The 15,997-nt window shown below is 41.2% G+C and overlaps 1 protein-coding gene across 1 annotated transcript in view; it reads left to right on the plus strand.

Annotated features, from left to right (window-relative positions):
• Positions 1-2,711: 2,711 nt before the first annotated feature.
• Positions 2,712-15,997, plus strand: part of LOC149801298 (uncharacterized) — a 46,691-nt gene continuing 33,405 nt past the window's right edge. Inside the window, 1 exon segment of the mRNA XM_089955350.1 lies at positions 2,712-3,044. Coding sequence (XP_089811476.1) covers positions 2,948-3,044 — 97 coding nt within the window. The 5' untranslated portion in view covers positions 2,712-2,947.

Raw genomic sequence — 15,997 nt, forward strand, 5'->3', positions numbered from 1 at the left:
AGACTTGGTGTAGTGGGGATATGGATATGATTTGGTTCAAAAACTTCTTTTCAAAAGCACGATCTGATCCACATGGATTTATAACAATAAATGTGCACGATCATCGATCACGATATCGTATAGGTCTTGATAAAATATAAGGTTGAGAGATTGATTTAATTACTGACAAGTTTATAGTAGCAGAGGATGTGGGACCTCAATGAAACGTTCATCGAGTAAACGAACGCACATAAACATTTTAAAAACACGAACGACAAAGATAAAGTAAGAAAAGAAAAAAACGAACCCACTTAGAGAAACTCTCGGTAAATTAGAGGCTTCGGTTTGTCATTATTTATTTCGTTTTATTTCGTATGAGGGTTTATTTTTCCAAAAATGACGTTTCGGCAAAAGGTCGGTTCACCTCTGCTGCTCAACATGCAAACATAAAACCACGAATTAATTAATTTTTAGTTAATTAGTTAATGAAATATTGTCAACAAGAAAACAACATCAATTGTTTACACATCGTGAACCAGGAAGTGTGTATGAGGGTATTTAATTAATTACTACGATCTTTTTAACGCATATCCCCATGCACAAGACGCTTATCTTATATACTAAAATCGCAATTACAGTGCTCCTCTAAAAGGGCGAAAATACTATCAAGCGCACGTCCAAGACATATTTGTTTATGGACTTCTAAAACACGTAAGTACCATCAATAATATGTCTAACAGCATGTTAAATTCAGAGACTCTAAACACTGCGAATGTTATGTTTTAAAGTAAGCACGAAGTAAATAAAAACTATTTACCTAATCTTTCAAAACGACAACGAACATGCAATAGCTCTCAAAAGCAAAATAAATTTCTGACTTAATACCACCTTTTTGACACACAGCATTCAGAGACAGCACATGGTCAAAAAGCATAATTCGATAACCTCTAAAACGACACTTTTAAATGTAAAAATACTCGAAGCAAAGTTGTCTTAGATTTGCGATGTTCAGCATGTCTCTTTCTCTCTCATAAGCTGCACAGCCACAGTTAACTTCCATTTTCATATAAGCTGATTAGTTTCTCTTTATAATTAGGGTCCCATAACTACCAAGTCGTCGGACCCTCGTCCATCCTTCTCTCTGTCTGACCGTCCCTCAATCCCTCAACAATTTTGGTTTCCCAAAATAACTCCGCTGGGAAATGTTGGATTTTAGCCAAATCTGTTGTGTATCTGCGTTCTATCTCTCTCTATGTACCTTGGCATCCGTGTATTACCTTTTGGCCCAATCGGGCTCCGCTCTCGCAGGGCCCCCTTGCGTTAATAACTGTTAAAAATATATCATTATAGAGAAAGTAATTGTAAAGCGATAACAAAATTGTACAGTTTAATGCCATATAAAACTTGCTTACAAGTTTTTTTAAATTTATTTCCAAATGTCGTGCACATGGAACCCTGCGCGTAAATCCAGAGGCCAAACCAGAACGATTGAAATCGGGCCCCTCGTTTGCTAGGGCCGTTCCTGGACGTGTACGTTCTTTCCTGTAACAGTCCTACGTGTTTGATTGTTCCTAGGTCATGCAAAGATTGTAGATGTTATGTATCTTCTGTATAATAACAAACACGTAAATAATGAATCGGTGTAACTATGACTGAAGGCAGTGTTGTTCTCTCAAAAACCAGATGAAAAATATAATTAATTGTATAACTAGTTACACCCACCTTCCTTGGTTATAATTATGAAACATACATAATTCACACCTTCTTTTGTTGGTTTCAAATCTCATCCTGATTAAATTGAAAGTAGAAAAATACAGGAAAAAATTTTAATAAAGGAATTTGTATAGAATTTATTATTCACTAAGGATAATCAAGTCATCAAAAGGTACATCTGGTAGTATGTTGATAAGATGTACGTACAGAACTGATGACAGGTAGCCACTAGACACCAACTAAAAGTATAAAAAAAATATATAATAAGGCAATAAAAAGGTGAATTCCGCGAGTGAACATCGCGATATTGACGCATCATGTCTCATAACTGAAAAACAAGTATTTCATGCACAAAATCCTGTGTCATACTGTCATTAAAACGAAAGATGTACGCGAGAATCAAATCGGTAGCTGTCTTAGCGTTAGACTGAAATAATTGTACATATCTATGCATCGTTTTACTTGTCACCTCAGTCTCAGGGAATAGTAAACTCTAGTGAGAAAAACTTGTAGACAGTTCTCAATAAATATACGCGACCTACTGTCTCTTGAATATATCGTACACCGAATGAAAGTCTTTACCCTTTCTAAAAAGCGCCAAATGAATTAAAGAGTAATTCTTCCGGGACTTGCAGCCAAAGACAAGACGAAAAGGTCTAATGGACGAAACTTATTGACACCTATATTAAAAGTCAGTTTGATACAATCAGATTCATAACTCCAACAAAAGACAGGATTTGTTAAAATATGGTAAACAAGTATTTGATTCGAATAGTCCTCTTCAAAATCTGAACCATCCATAGATTTTGCCACTTTTACAATTTTCTCAGATGCGTTAGTGTACATGTACAAAAACTCAGATTATGCGAGAGCATGATTCATTGAGTCACTGTCTCACGTCATCGACGAACACTGATGCCTCTACCAATGGCAACCGCTGTGGCTCAGTGGTAGTGTAGCGTGACTAGAATGCAAAGGCTGCATGTTCAAATTTTACTAGGGCAAGTCCGAATCAGATCTGGAGGTGTGTCACTAATTAGAGCACGTTACTTCTATTGAATAGGCACTATATAGTCATTCATGTCATGCTATGTCCGGAAATACCAACTAATCAATGATAGAGTACTTTCAAAAGTTTTTTTAGTCGTGCACCTTCCATGAGAGTGCATGCCAACCTTATATAATTTCAGTGATTATAAACGATGGTCTATTATTACGTGTCGAGCATAAAGTTGTGGACAGGTATTGTGTGAACATGGCGTATCCAGTAATTATGTTTGTGCTCTTTACGGTTGTGATTTCGTTTCGGAGAGCAGATGGACTTCCTCTGACATTGTGTCCTAAAGGATTTGGTAATATATTTTGCTGGTTGAACAACCCTACTCTCTGTCTGTCTGTCTGTCTCTCTCTCTCTGTCTCTCTCTCTGTCTCTCTCTCTCTCTCTCTCTCTCTCTCTGATAACTGTTCATGCCAATCGCTTTTACATATCAGTCTATCTATATTACTATCACTGTGTCAATCGATAAATATATGCATTTTATAGATCGTTGCAACTGCTAAATACGCGCAGACTGGTAGCCGAGTGCAGATAAGTTCCCGTATAACAAAGACAAAATCAAATTGTTTGAATTCTGTATATCACCGAGAAATTTAGAATTGCGTAATAAATCCAAATTTTAACTAAAGTATATATCTGGTTGACCAATTATGCTGCGCTCACCGTTATGGATCATTGCCATCTAACCCCTGTCTGAGTGGGTTCGAATCTCAGGCTAGGCCAGCGTGGGCATGTGATAAGACTTGCAAGTAGCTAATCGTGGGTCGGTGGTTCTTTCCGGGGTTTTCCCGGGTTCTTCCACCACCGTTTATACTGGACGCTATGTATAGCCTATTTTGTGCAAAAAATGGCGTTAAACCCTACAACAACAACAACAACGTATGCCGCATAAATGATACAAATACTGTTGGATACATATCTTAAATGGTATTGTGACTCGAATCGGCTTCATAGCCTGGGTAAGTGTTGTATAATCAAAAATCACGTATTGCATGTAGTAAGTGAAAACGAGTATGCATATAAGGTGACTGTCACTCGTGGGATTTTGCTGACAGCAAGAAGACCAATATGATTGCCCCCTTTCAGTAGCATTGTGATGTTTACCACAAGCAGTGTACGCGAGGCCCAGTTAACATCTAAAATGTAACGCTCGTTGCATTCTGCTTAGTCTGCATACAACACGATAATTAGTGCAATTGCTCAATTCCGTCTCAATGCCGTGATTTATTGCGCGTAAAAGCAATACCAAAATAACCTTTTTAGATCTCATAAATTTGTTTTCCGCAAAACAGACTGCACCTCGCATTCAAATATTTATTTTTCCAAAGGTAATAATTTATTACGTTCTATACGTGGTATTTGGTTATACCACAACCAACCACATTATGAAGCCTATTCGTTTTACTAAGTGATATGTACATTGCTGAGAGAGATCAAATGATGGGTCAGAATTTAGCCAAGATGCAAAGCACGTGATTCAAAAAGAAATAGAATAATAACACTATTTAGACGAACCTTTAAAGCAAATTATACAGCGGTCGCGATCATCATAAGGCAAACTTTGACTGGGCAACATGTGCTAACATATTTAACCATGTGATTGTCATGTGTAAATATACTTCGCATTCCGTGTTGATAATATGTATATCTACCTACAGTAGCAGAAAAGATGGTAAATAGCCACTATTCCCATCCCATTAAAAGTTATAATTTTCTGTAGTTGCAGAATTGATGACAGCCATCGTACATCATCACCCTCCCATTCACCAAAAATATAATTATTATTCGGCAATAAAAATGGCGAACACCGTGAACGAATCTCGTAATTATGAAGCTACACTCGATTAGCAATAAGCACTATGTTCAGGCAGAAAATTCGTTCATGCGTTATGATGTAAGTAGTATAGTGGGGCTGTTTAGGGTCAATGGAAAACCCTGTCAAAAAGGTCGTGGGTACTGTACTTAGTCAACACTTTTTAAATGACCCTGGGCAGGTTTAGGGTCAATGATAAAATACATTAAAGACATTACAGACACCCCTCTTGGGCACGTTTAGGGTCAATATTTTTCTTAGCATAGCCTGGCCACGCTTAGCGTCAAGCCATACTGATCGGTCGGTAGTTTTAATTAAATTCGTGTTCGCCCTTACAGGCATGTACGACTGGTTAATTTCCCGTTTGGGAATAATTGATTTTTTCGAGGGGGGGGGGAGTAATGGTGCAGTAATGCACTCATTTGAGTGCTGATTGATTAGCTGACAGGTCGTGGGACAATAAGTCCCTATCGACCTGTATGTAAGGCTTTTTAGAGCAGAATTGGACCCAACAAGCACTCAAGATAAATGTCTGTGTTGGAAGGTGTAACTACATGATAAGACGTTTCACAGGATTGGGCACTGGTCTTATGACGTCGTCCCAGTTCCGTGCGTACACCCTCATCGGGGCACCTGATTATAGACGAGTGGGAATTGGCCCACACACTCGTCTTTAAATGTCCGATTAGGAAGGGAGGAGATGGACTCGGAAGAGAGGTCCAAACGTCGCCGGAAAGTACCTGAAACGCCAAAATTAATATTGCCAAATTCAACCCAGTTAGTTATATAATGGCTATTCCCTATTACCAATTCTGTGTTAGCCACAATCGCAATTAGTCTCGAATTTAAGTATTAAATTGTCCTATCTTAATTAATTCCAAATGCACAAAATGTGCATTAATACTTTAAATCAGACCTAATGAAAATTCTTAAATGTGAATTTCTCCAATTTCTTAATGACACCTTTCCAATTGTATCTGCTATCTTCTTCCCACATCAGCAAACGTGTGGTACGTTTCGTTTGAGCACGAAGGCTCCATCCTGTGGCGACATTGAGGCTTAACCACCTTATAGCGTTCAAGGCTTTTATAGGGAAAATGGCTTCCATCGCTGACTGTATTAATCAATCTCGTGCTTCTTGCTGCTTCGTTAGTCGACGACTAAGCCAGGCAGTTAGTTAATTTGATTATAGAGGCTTGCGCACAGATGTGCATGTGCCTCGGGTTTATTCCTGTACCGCAGGATGATAATTGCTATTGAGGGAAGGAAACTGTGCCTCATCCCTCAGACTTTATGCCCTTAAGAAGTGCTGTTAATTTAGCCGTCAGCTAGCGAAACATGGTGTTTCATGCTAGCTGAATGGAAGGCTGACACAAGTGGGAATGACCTAACACGCATTTATGTATAATATTTCTGTTTTACTTGATTGTATGAGTGGGAATGGTACCTGCTCTCTCTTATGAAGTGTTATATTCGAACATTTGTATGTGCGCATTGCACGTTGAAATTTGTGTTCTTCCGAGGCAAGGGAGGAAAGGTGAGGGGGAAGGATGTTGTCTGTCTGCAGCAGGCATCCGCTGGATCCAGGTTAGTGTCCGAAGGTAATTTTGAATTCTGAATTACTCATACTATTATCAAAAGAGTAACGTAGTGTATTCTGTGCTGTCTTTTAACTGTTAGTTCAGAGTAAGTAGGTAAGAGAAGAAAGGAGAGGCGGGTTTCTTTGCTGAACTACTCAGGTCACTTAGACAGGTCAAAGTCGCCCGTCTTAACTGTGTTACCTAACGGTTAATTTGGATTTGATGGGGGGGGGGGGGTAATTTTTTCATTATGTTTTTAAATTTTATTAGGGTAAGACTGTTTTCTTTCCAGAATTACTCGGGTAACTTACACGAGTTAAAATTGCCGGTCTTAACTGGTTACCTGACTATTTTTTTTTTTTTTTTTTTTGTTAAATCCTATTATTGAGCCCTGTTGTTTCAAGATATTTTAATATGTTAAGATTTGTTAATTGTTTGTTAGGATTAGCTGGGTATAGGAAGTATGGATATGTATGATGGGATCCAATTTCTTTTTGAGTTCTTTGAAAGTTGTTTCTTGCTATCTGGAGTTTTTGTAACAAGATAACCGGGTGGGATATTTCGGATTAACAACAGAACACGTTTTGACGACACAGATATATGGTTTAATGTGGCGATTTATATGAGTAGTGGATGATGAAGATGTGTGCGTATTTATAATCCAAATATTGGATCTATTTAACAAAAAACGCAGTTTCAAAGATGGAAAAAATGTACAAATAAATTTAGGTCAGTAACCCTAAAACACAGGATAAATGATTTCACAAATGATTCAATAATGGAAAGATGAATATAGTTCACTCAAATAGTAAACAATGTAAGCGTTTACACATAGTAAAAAAAATGTATTCGCTCAAGTAGCGAAATTATGTCACTAAACAAGAACGGATATACAATCTATCCTTCCAGTCCTGAATAATACACTGGGTCTTACTAACCCAAAATTAGCATACAGCTAAAAATACATGTGTGGAGATGCACTCCGTCACCCGTGCACCATATCCGCTCCACAGCACCTCCGAATCAATTTCACAACCAATATAGACTCCGGACCCTCGGAATACTATGATCACTTGAAACATTAGACCCTCCGGACACTTGAAATATTAGACCCTCCGGTCCCCCTGGTCCTTTGACGGCTCTACAGCTGGGTCACCTTAGTCACTCTTGACATTCCGGACGCTAGACATTAGACGCTCCGGCACCTTAAACGCACCGGACACACGGACGTTTCTACCCTCTGACAACACCGGACACCCCGGATATTCCTACCATCAAAAACTCACCCTACAGCTGGAGTTGTGCGAATCCTTTAAGCAGGCCGCTTGCTGACAAAACCATTAGTATTGTCAAGGTCCTTTACATGTAGTAACGTATTTATACCTTTAGAATTTTCGTTATTCTTTATCAAAGGCACCTTGCACGTGTGGCACAGGACGAATCGTACTCACGATTTCGAAATACATAGACCATATTATAATCACCCTCGGGTATCGTTGTACAGAGAAAAAGAAACGAAACCCGAGTACATGTATTTAATTAACAACATTTACACCATTCCGTGACAATACCTCCCCCCTAAAAAAAAAGTGGTATCACTTTTAGAACAATCACGGAATGTGAACAATGAATCATTATTAAAACTTCCAATTTTCAGACCGAACGAAATGATTTGCTAATTACACCCTACTTAAAAAATCAGCTCCCACATTTTCTGACCCTCGAATTGCCTCGATTCGAAAACTGTATGGTTGCAAAGACAACGCCCAACGCATCAATCTTGCATTGGTGACCTTTGCTTTATTCAAATATAAAAGCGGCTGATGGTCCGTTTGCAAGGTAAACTCCCTCCCAAAAAGATATGTATTGAATTTCCCTATTCCCCATACTAAACCTAGGCACTCCTTTTCAATCACGGAGTACTTTTCCTCTCTAGGGAGCAATTTCCTACTTGCATAAGCAATGGGCAATTTCATCCCCCCTTGCTCCTGTAGCAAAACAGCCCCAAGACCCGTATCGGACGCATCAGTCCTCAGTACAAAAGGTTTATCTATTTCCGGCAACTTTAAAATTGGTGCACTTACCAGTTTGTGTTTTAGAGTGTTAAACGCTTTTTCCTGGCATACACCCCATGAAACTTTATTCGGTTGCCCCTTCCTAGTCAAATCCGTTAATGGGCTGGCAATAGCCGAAAAGTTGGGGACGAATTTCCTGTAGAACCCGATTAGACCTAGGAAAGACCTTACTTGTTTTTTTGTCTCTGGTCTAGGGGCATCCCTGATTGCTCCTATTTTATCTGGATGAGGTTGCAACTGGCCTAGTCCACTTACCAGATGTCCCAAACATTCCAGACTGGAATACCCTATGCTACACTTAGTAGGCCTAACTGAAAGGTTTGCAATGTGAAGTCTATCGAACAGATCCCGTAATACCTTAACATGTTCATCCCATGTATGCGTGTAAACAAAGATGTCGTCTACGAAGCTGTCGACGTTTTCCGTTCCGTTTAATAATTTGCGCATGAGACGAACGCACGACGCACCGGCGTTGACTAAACCGAAAGGCATAACTTTAAATTGAAACAGTCCTTTGGGAGTCGCGAATGCCGTCAACTCGCGGACATTATCGGCGATGGGTATCTGCCAATATCCCTTGCTTAGATCTAATTTGGAAATGTATTTATGACCTGCCAATTTTGAAAATACACTTTCCATATCTGGCATTGGTTCTGCATCAAATACGGTGATCTTGTTTAATTGCCGAAAGTCGATGCAAAACCGGTTGGTCCCGTCTTTCTTTCTGACTAACACCACGGGGGACGAGTATGGGGAGTTTGAAGGTTCGATCACTCCCTGGTCTAACATTTTCATCACTTCTTCGCTGATTGTCTCCCGTGCATTAAAGGGTATCGAATATCCTTTAATCCTGATAGGCTCAGTGGTATTCAATTTGATCTCGTGTCGAATTAGACCCGTACAGCCTGGTCTGTCCGTGAACACATCTGGATATTTGGACAAAACCTCCATAATCTGTGTACGTTGACCCTCCGATAACTCAGGGCATACATTTATCTGGTCAATACTTTCCTTACCAACGTCCATGGGGTATTCAAGGGGTATTTCTGTGCTGGAGACGAATTCCGCTTCGTCACCAGACCTATCCTCTATCACCGCAACGCATACTACATTCAAAATCCCTTTATCAATCGTTTGTCCAGGTCTCGCTACGTAGAGTTTAAGCATATTGGCATGAAATGTCTTGGACTTCCCCTCCATATCAATGATATAATCCATTTCGCCTTTCACCTGTCTGACTTCATATGGCCCTTTCCATTGGACTAGCAGCTTGTTGTTATTCGTTGGGAGAAGCACCAACACTTGATCGCCTACGTCAAATTTTTTACTCCGAGTTCCTCGGTTGTAGTACTTGGCGTACCTACGACTAGATTTCGCGAGTTCGTCTTGCGCCATTTGACAAGTACTTTCTAATCTTTCGCGCAAATCAACTACGTAATGGTATGTGGTCTTAACTTCTTCGTCCGCGACCTCGTCTGTCCACAGTTCACGAAGTATGCGCATAGGACCACGAACTGTCCTACCGTACAATAGTTCAAACGGGGAGAAACCCAAGCTTTCCTGAGGAACCTCACGATATGCGAACAGAAGGGCGTTCATATATCTATCCCAATCCTTCGGTCTTTCCGCACACATTCTCCGCAACATTTGCTTCAATGTGCCGTTGAATTTCTCGACCAATCCATTGCACATAGGATGGTAAGGTGTTGTGCGTAACTGTTTAAGGGACAACAACCTACTAATTTCTGCCATAAGATCTGAGGTGAATTGCGCTCCACAATCCGTAAGAACCTCTTCGGGCACTCCGACCCTGCTGAACATGTCTACGAGCGCTTCGGCTACACGTTCGGTTTCAATTGATGGCAAAGCTATGGCTTCTGGATATCTGGTAGCGTAATCTACCAGTGTCAAGATGTACCGGTTTTTCCGATCTGTATGCGGAAATATTGGTCCTACAATGTCGATGGCTACTCGTTTGAACGGAGTATCTATCAAGGGCATCTGACCTAACGGTACTCTAGTTACCCTGCCCTTAGAGATCGTCTTCTGGCAAACGTCGCACGAGCGACAGAACCGCGCTATGTCGCTATTGACGCCAGGCCAATAAAATTCTCTTAATACCCTATCCGTTGTTTTCTTTACGCCTAAATGACCTGCCATACTCGACTCGTGCGCGACCTTTAATACATGTGCCCTAAATTTCTGGGGAACCACTAATTGCAAGAACTTCCTATCCGATGTAGAGTATTCCCTGTACATTTAACCCTTTCGAACAAGGAATTTAGAGGAACCCCCGTTCTTACACTTTCTCACGGTACCCGTTAATGCCTTCTCAGAGGTTGCACGTAAAGACGCGTCACGTTTTTGCTCATTTTGGAATTCTTCGCGGGATATATCAGTAATAGCTTCCGGTACTTTTAACTTACGCAAAGGTTTATTTTCCTCCTTTACCTGAGCCCTAGTTTGCACTGCCTGGATGATAGGGAATCGGAAATCTGCTATGGTTGGAAGTCTAGAACCCGGTACGTTGCCAATCGTCAGTTCATAGATCGGGTTGGCTACGCATAAAGCTTCCACAGTCCCGGTCAAAAAAGGTGTATCTATCATTATCCTTGCAACTGGAACGTGGTCGATTGTCTGGTCAAGCAACATGCAAGGTGATTTAAACCCAAGCAATTGATTATCGCGGACTAAGCTCCGTTTCACGACTACAGTAGTGCATCCCGTGTCTCGTAGAACGGTGACTTCTTGTCCGTTAACAGTGCCGTTTGCGGTCGGCACCCGTGCCTCTGGAAAAATACACGTGCCGATTGATTGGATCACATCGCGACTGGTCTCTGAACGCACCACCGGTTCACGCACCACTTTCCGCTTAACTTGCTGGGAAACATTAAGTTTCCCATTTACCGATCTTCTGCCTCTAATGGCTACCGCTACTTTCTGGACTGGTCCCTTCTGTTTAGGACAATAGTGGGAGATATGACCCACTTCCTTGCAAATGAAACATTGCATGTCACTCCGCTTCCCCTGGTTACTCCTACCAGATTTTTCAGGTTCCCTGGGTTTTCTGTCGTTGACCTGATTCCCACCTTTGACATCTCGCGTGATGACATTCTGCGAACCTCCCCGAGCTTCGGCGAACAAATCCGCCTGTGTGGCCATTTCATGTACATTTGTGAAGGATCTTTCCTTCAAGAATAAATATAACTCCTTGCCACAAGTTGTTAACAATTGGTCACGAAGCAAGAAATCGACAAGACCCTCAAATGTCTTGACGACTTTACCACATTCCACCCATCGCTGCAAATAATTGCAAGTCCTACTGACGAACTGGGTGAATGTTTCGCCTCTCTCTGGTTTACTATACTTAAACTTCTTGCGAAACCCTTGCTCGGTTAGTTCATATTTCTTGAGAAGTGCCTCTTTCAACACGGGGTAATTGAGCGAATCGGCCGTGGATAAACGCGAATACACGTCTAACGCTTTACCTTTCAATAACGCGCTAAGATGGAGCGGCCAATCGTCTTTCTTCCATTTTTGTACCGTAGCATACCTCTCGAACCTATTTAGATAACTATCCATATTATCTTTATCGTCTTCAAATGGGGGCAGTTTTGGACCTCTCAGTTTAACATCATGTTCCCCCTCTTTTTTAGCTTGCAATAGCTCAGAATTTCTTAGATATTCCTTCTGCCGATTTCTATCTTCCCCTTCTAACTTCTCCCTCTCTGCTTCCCTTTCCCATTCTATCCTTTCCCTCTCAGCCTGTTTCTCTAGTTCAATCTTACCCTTCTCTAATTCTATCATTTCCCTCTGGGTTTCCCTTTTTTCCCTTTCTATTTCCCTCTCCTTTAATCTTTGGTCCCTCTCCCGGGCTTGTTCTTCACGAACGAAATTTCTAAGGGACTCCCCCTCATAACCAAACTGTTTCCCCAGTTCTACCAGTTCTTTCATAGAAGTCATTTCAAAAGTTTGGTGGTGACCAACCTTAAAGTGCAATTTTATACAAACCACGTAATTACCACAAACCGTATTTTCTTTCACGAAATGCAACAAAAATATTAAATACAAAAAATAAGTAATATTAGGTATCTACCCAACCTTGGTGCTTTGTCAAACGCATCTGAAACACACAAAAAGCATACAAATATAATAAAACAATTTCAGTGCTCTGTTATATCCGAAATGATGCCACTTCTGACACCATTTGTAACAAGATAACCGGGTGGGATATTTCGGATTAACAACAGAACACGTTTTGACGACACAGATATATGGTTTAATGTGGCGATTTATATGAGTAGTGGATGATGAAGATGTGTGCGTATTTATAATCCAAATATTGGATCTATTTAACAAAAAACGCACAGTTTCAAAGATGGAAAAAATGTACAAATAAATTTAGGTCAGTAACCCTAAAACACAGGATAAATGATTTCACAAATGATTCAATAATGGAAAGATGAATATAGTTCACTCAAATAGTAAACAATGTAAGCGTTTACACATAGTAAAAAAAATGTATTCGCTCAAGTAGCGAAATTATGTCACTAAACAAGAACGGATATACAATCTATCCTTCCAGTCCTGAATAATACACTGGGTCTTACTAACCCAAAATTAGCATACAGCTAAAAATACATGTGTGGAGATGCACTCCGTCACCCGTGCACCATATCCGCTCCACAGCTCCTCCGAATCAATTTCACAACCAATATAGACTCCGGACCCTCGGAATACTATGATCACTTGAAACATTAGACCCTCCGGACACTTGAAATATTAGACCCTCCGGTCCCCCTGGTCCTTTGACGGCTCTACAGCTGGGTCACCTTAGTCACTCTTGACATTCCGGACGCTAGACATTAGACGCTCCGGCACCTTAAACGCACCGGACACACGGACGTTTCTACCCTCTGACAACACCGGACACCCCGGATATTCCTACCATCAAAAACTCACCCTACAGCTGGAGTTGTGCGAATCCTTTAAGCAGGCCGCTTGCTGACAAAACCATTAGTATTGTCAAGGTCCTTTACATGTAGTAACGTATTTATACCTTTAGAATTTTCGTTATTCTTTATCAAAGGCACCTTGCACGTGTGGCACAGGACGAATCGTACTCACGATTTCGAAATACATAGACCATATTATAATCACCCTCGGGTATCGTTGTACAGAGAAAAAGAAACGAAACCCGAGTACATGTATTTAATTAACAACATTTACACCATTCCGTGACAATACCTCCCCCCTAAAAAAAAAGTGGTATCACTTTTAGAACAATCACGGAATGTGAACAACGAATCATTATTAAAACTTCCAATTTTCAGACCGAACGAAATGATTTGCTAATTACACCCTACTTAAAAAATCAGCTCCCACATTTTCTGACCCTCGAATTGCCTCGATTCGAAAACTGTATGGTTGCAAAGACAACGCCCAACGCATCAATCTTGCATTGGTGACCTTTGCTTTATTCAAATATAAAAGCGGCTGATGGTCCGTTTGCAAGGTAAACTCCCTCCCAAAAAGATATGTATGGAATTTCCCTATTCCCCATACTAAACCTAGGCACTCCTTTTCAATCACGGAGTACTTTTCCTCTCTAGGGAGCAATTTCCTACTTGCATAAGCAATGGGCAATTTCATCCCCCCTTGCTCCTGTAGCAAAACAGCCCCAAGACCCGTATCGGACGCATCAGTCCTCAGTACAAAAGGTTTATCTATTTCCGGCAACTTTAAAATTGGTGCACTTACCAGTTTGTGTTTTAGAGTGTTAAACGCTTTTTCCTGGCATACACCCCATGAAACTTTATTCGGTTGCCCCTTCCTAGTCAAATCCGTTAATGGGCTGGCAATAGCCGAAAAGTTGGGGACGAATTTCCTGTAGAACCCGATTAGACCTAGGAAAGACCTTACTTGTTTTTTTGTCTCTGGTCTAGGGGCATCCCTGATTGCTCCTATTTTATCTGGATGAGGTTGCAACTGGCCTAGTCCACTTACCAGATGTCCCAAACATTCCAGACTGGAATACCCTATGCTACACTTAGTAGGCCTAACTGAAAGGTTTGCAATGTGAAGTCTATCGAACAGATCCCGTAATACCTTAACATGTTCATCCCATGTATGCGTGTAAACAAAGATGTCGTCTACGAAGCTGTCGACGTTTTCCGTTCCGTTTAATAATTTGCGCATGAGACGAACGCACGACGCACCGGCGTTGACTAAACCGAAAGGCATAACTTTAAATTGAAACAGTCCTTTGGGAGTCGCGAATGCCGTCAACTCGCGGACATTATCGGCGATGGGTATCTGCCAATATCCCTTGCTTAGATCTAATTTGGAAATGTATTTATGACCTGCCAATTTTGAAAATACACTTTCCATATCTGGCATTGGTTCTGCATCAAATACGGTGATCTTGTTTAATTGCCGAAAGTCGATGCAAAACCGGTTGGTCCCGTCTTTCTTTCTGACTAACACCACGGGGGACGAGTATGGGGAGTTTGAAGGTTCGATCACTCCCTGGTCTAACATTTTCATCACTTCTTCGCTGATTGTCTCCCGTGCATTAAAGGGTATCGAATATCCTTTAATCCTGATAGGCTCAGTGGTATTCAATTTGATCTCGTGTCGAATTAGACCCGTACAGCCTGGTCTGTCCGTGAACACATCTGGATATTTGGACAAAACCTCCATAATCTGTGTACGTTGACCCTCCGATAACTCAGGGCATACATTTATCTGGTCAATACTTTCCTTACCAACGTCCATGGGGTATTCAAGGGGTATTTCTGTGTTGGAGACGAATTCCGCTTCGTCACCAGACCTATCCTCTATCACCGCAACGCATACTACATTCAAAATCCCTTTATCAATCGTTTGTCCAGGTCTCGCTACGTAGAGTTTAAGCATATTGGCATGAAATGTCTTGGACTTCCCCTCCATATCAATGATATAATCCATTTCGCCTTTCACCTGTCTGACTTCATATGGCCCTTTCCATTGGACTAGCAGCTTGTTGTTATTCGTTGGGAGAAGCACCAACACTTGATCGCCTACGTCAAATTTTTTACTCCGAGTTCCTCGGTTGTAGTACTTGGCGTACCTACGACTAGATTTCGCGAGTTCGTCTTGCGCCATTTGACAAGTACTTTCTAATCTTTCGCGCAAATCAACTACGTAATGGTATGTGGTCTTAACTTCTTCGTCCGCGACCTCGTCTGTCCACAGTTCACGAAGTATGCGCATAGGACCACGAACTGTCCTACCGTACAATAGTTCAAACGGGGAGAAACCCAAGCTTTCCTGAGGAACCTCACGATATGCGAACAGAAGGGCGTTCATATATCTATCCCAATCCTTCGGTCTTTCCGCACACATTCTCCGCAACATTTGCTTCAATGTGCCGTTGAATTTCTCGACCAATCCATTGCACATAGGATGGTAAGGTGTTGTGCGTAACTGTTTAAGGGACAACAACCTACTAATTTCTGCCATAAGATCTGAGGTGAATTGCGCTCCACAATCCGTAATAACCTCTTCGGGCACTCCGACCCTGCTGAACATGTCTACGAGCGCTTCGGCTACACGTTCGGTTTCAATTGATGGCAAAGCTATGGCTTCTGGATATCTGGTAGCGTAATCTACCAGTGTCAAGATGTACCGGTTTTTCCGATCTGTATGCGGAAATATTGGTCCTACAATGTCGATGGCTACTCGTTTGAACGGAGTATCTATCAAGGGCATCTGACCTAACGGTACTCTAGTTACCCTG

Source organism: Sinohyriopsis cumingii, chromosome 4, assembly GCF_028554795.1.
Source record: "Sinohyriopsis cumingii isolate HCF-2022 chromosome 4, ASM2855479v2, whole genome shotgun sequence".
Taxonomy (NCBI): Eukaryota; Metazoa; Mollusca; class Bivalvia; order Unionida; family Unionidae; genus Sinohyriopsis; species Sinohyriopsis cumingii.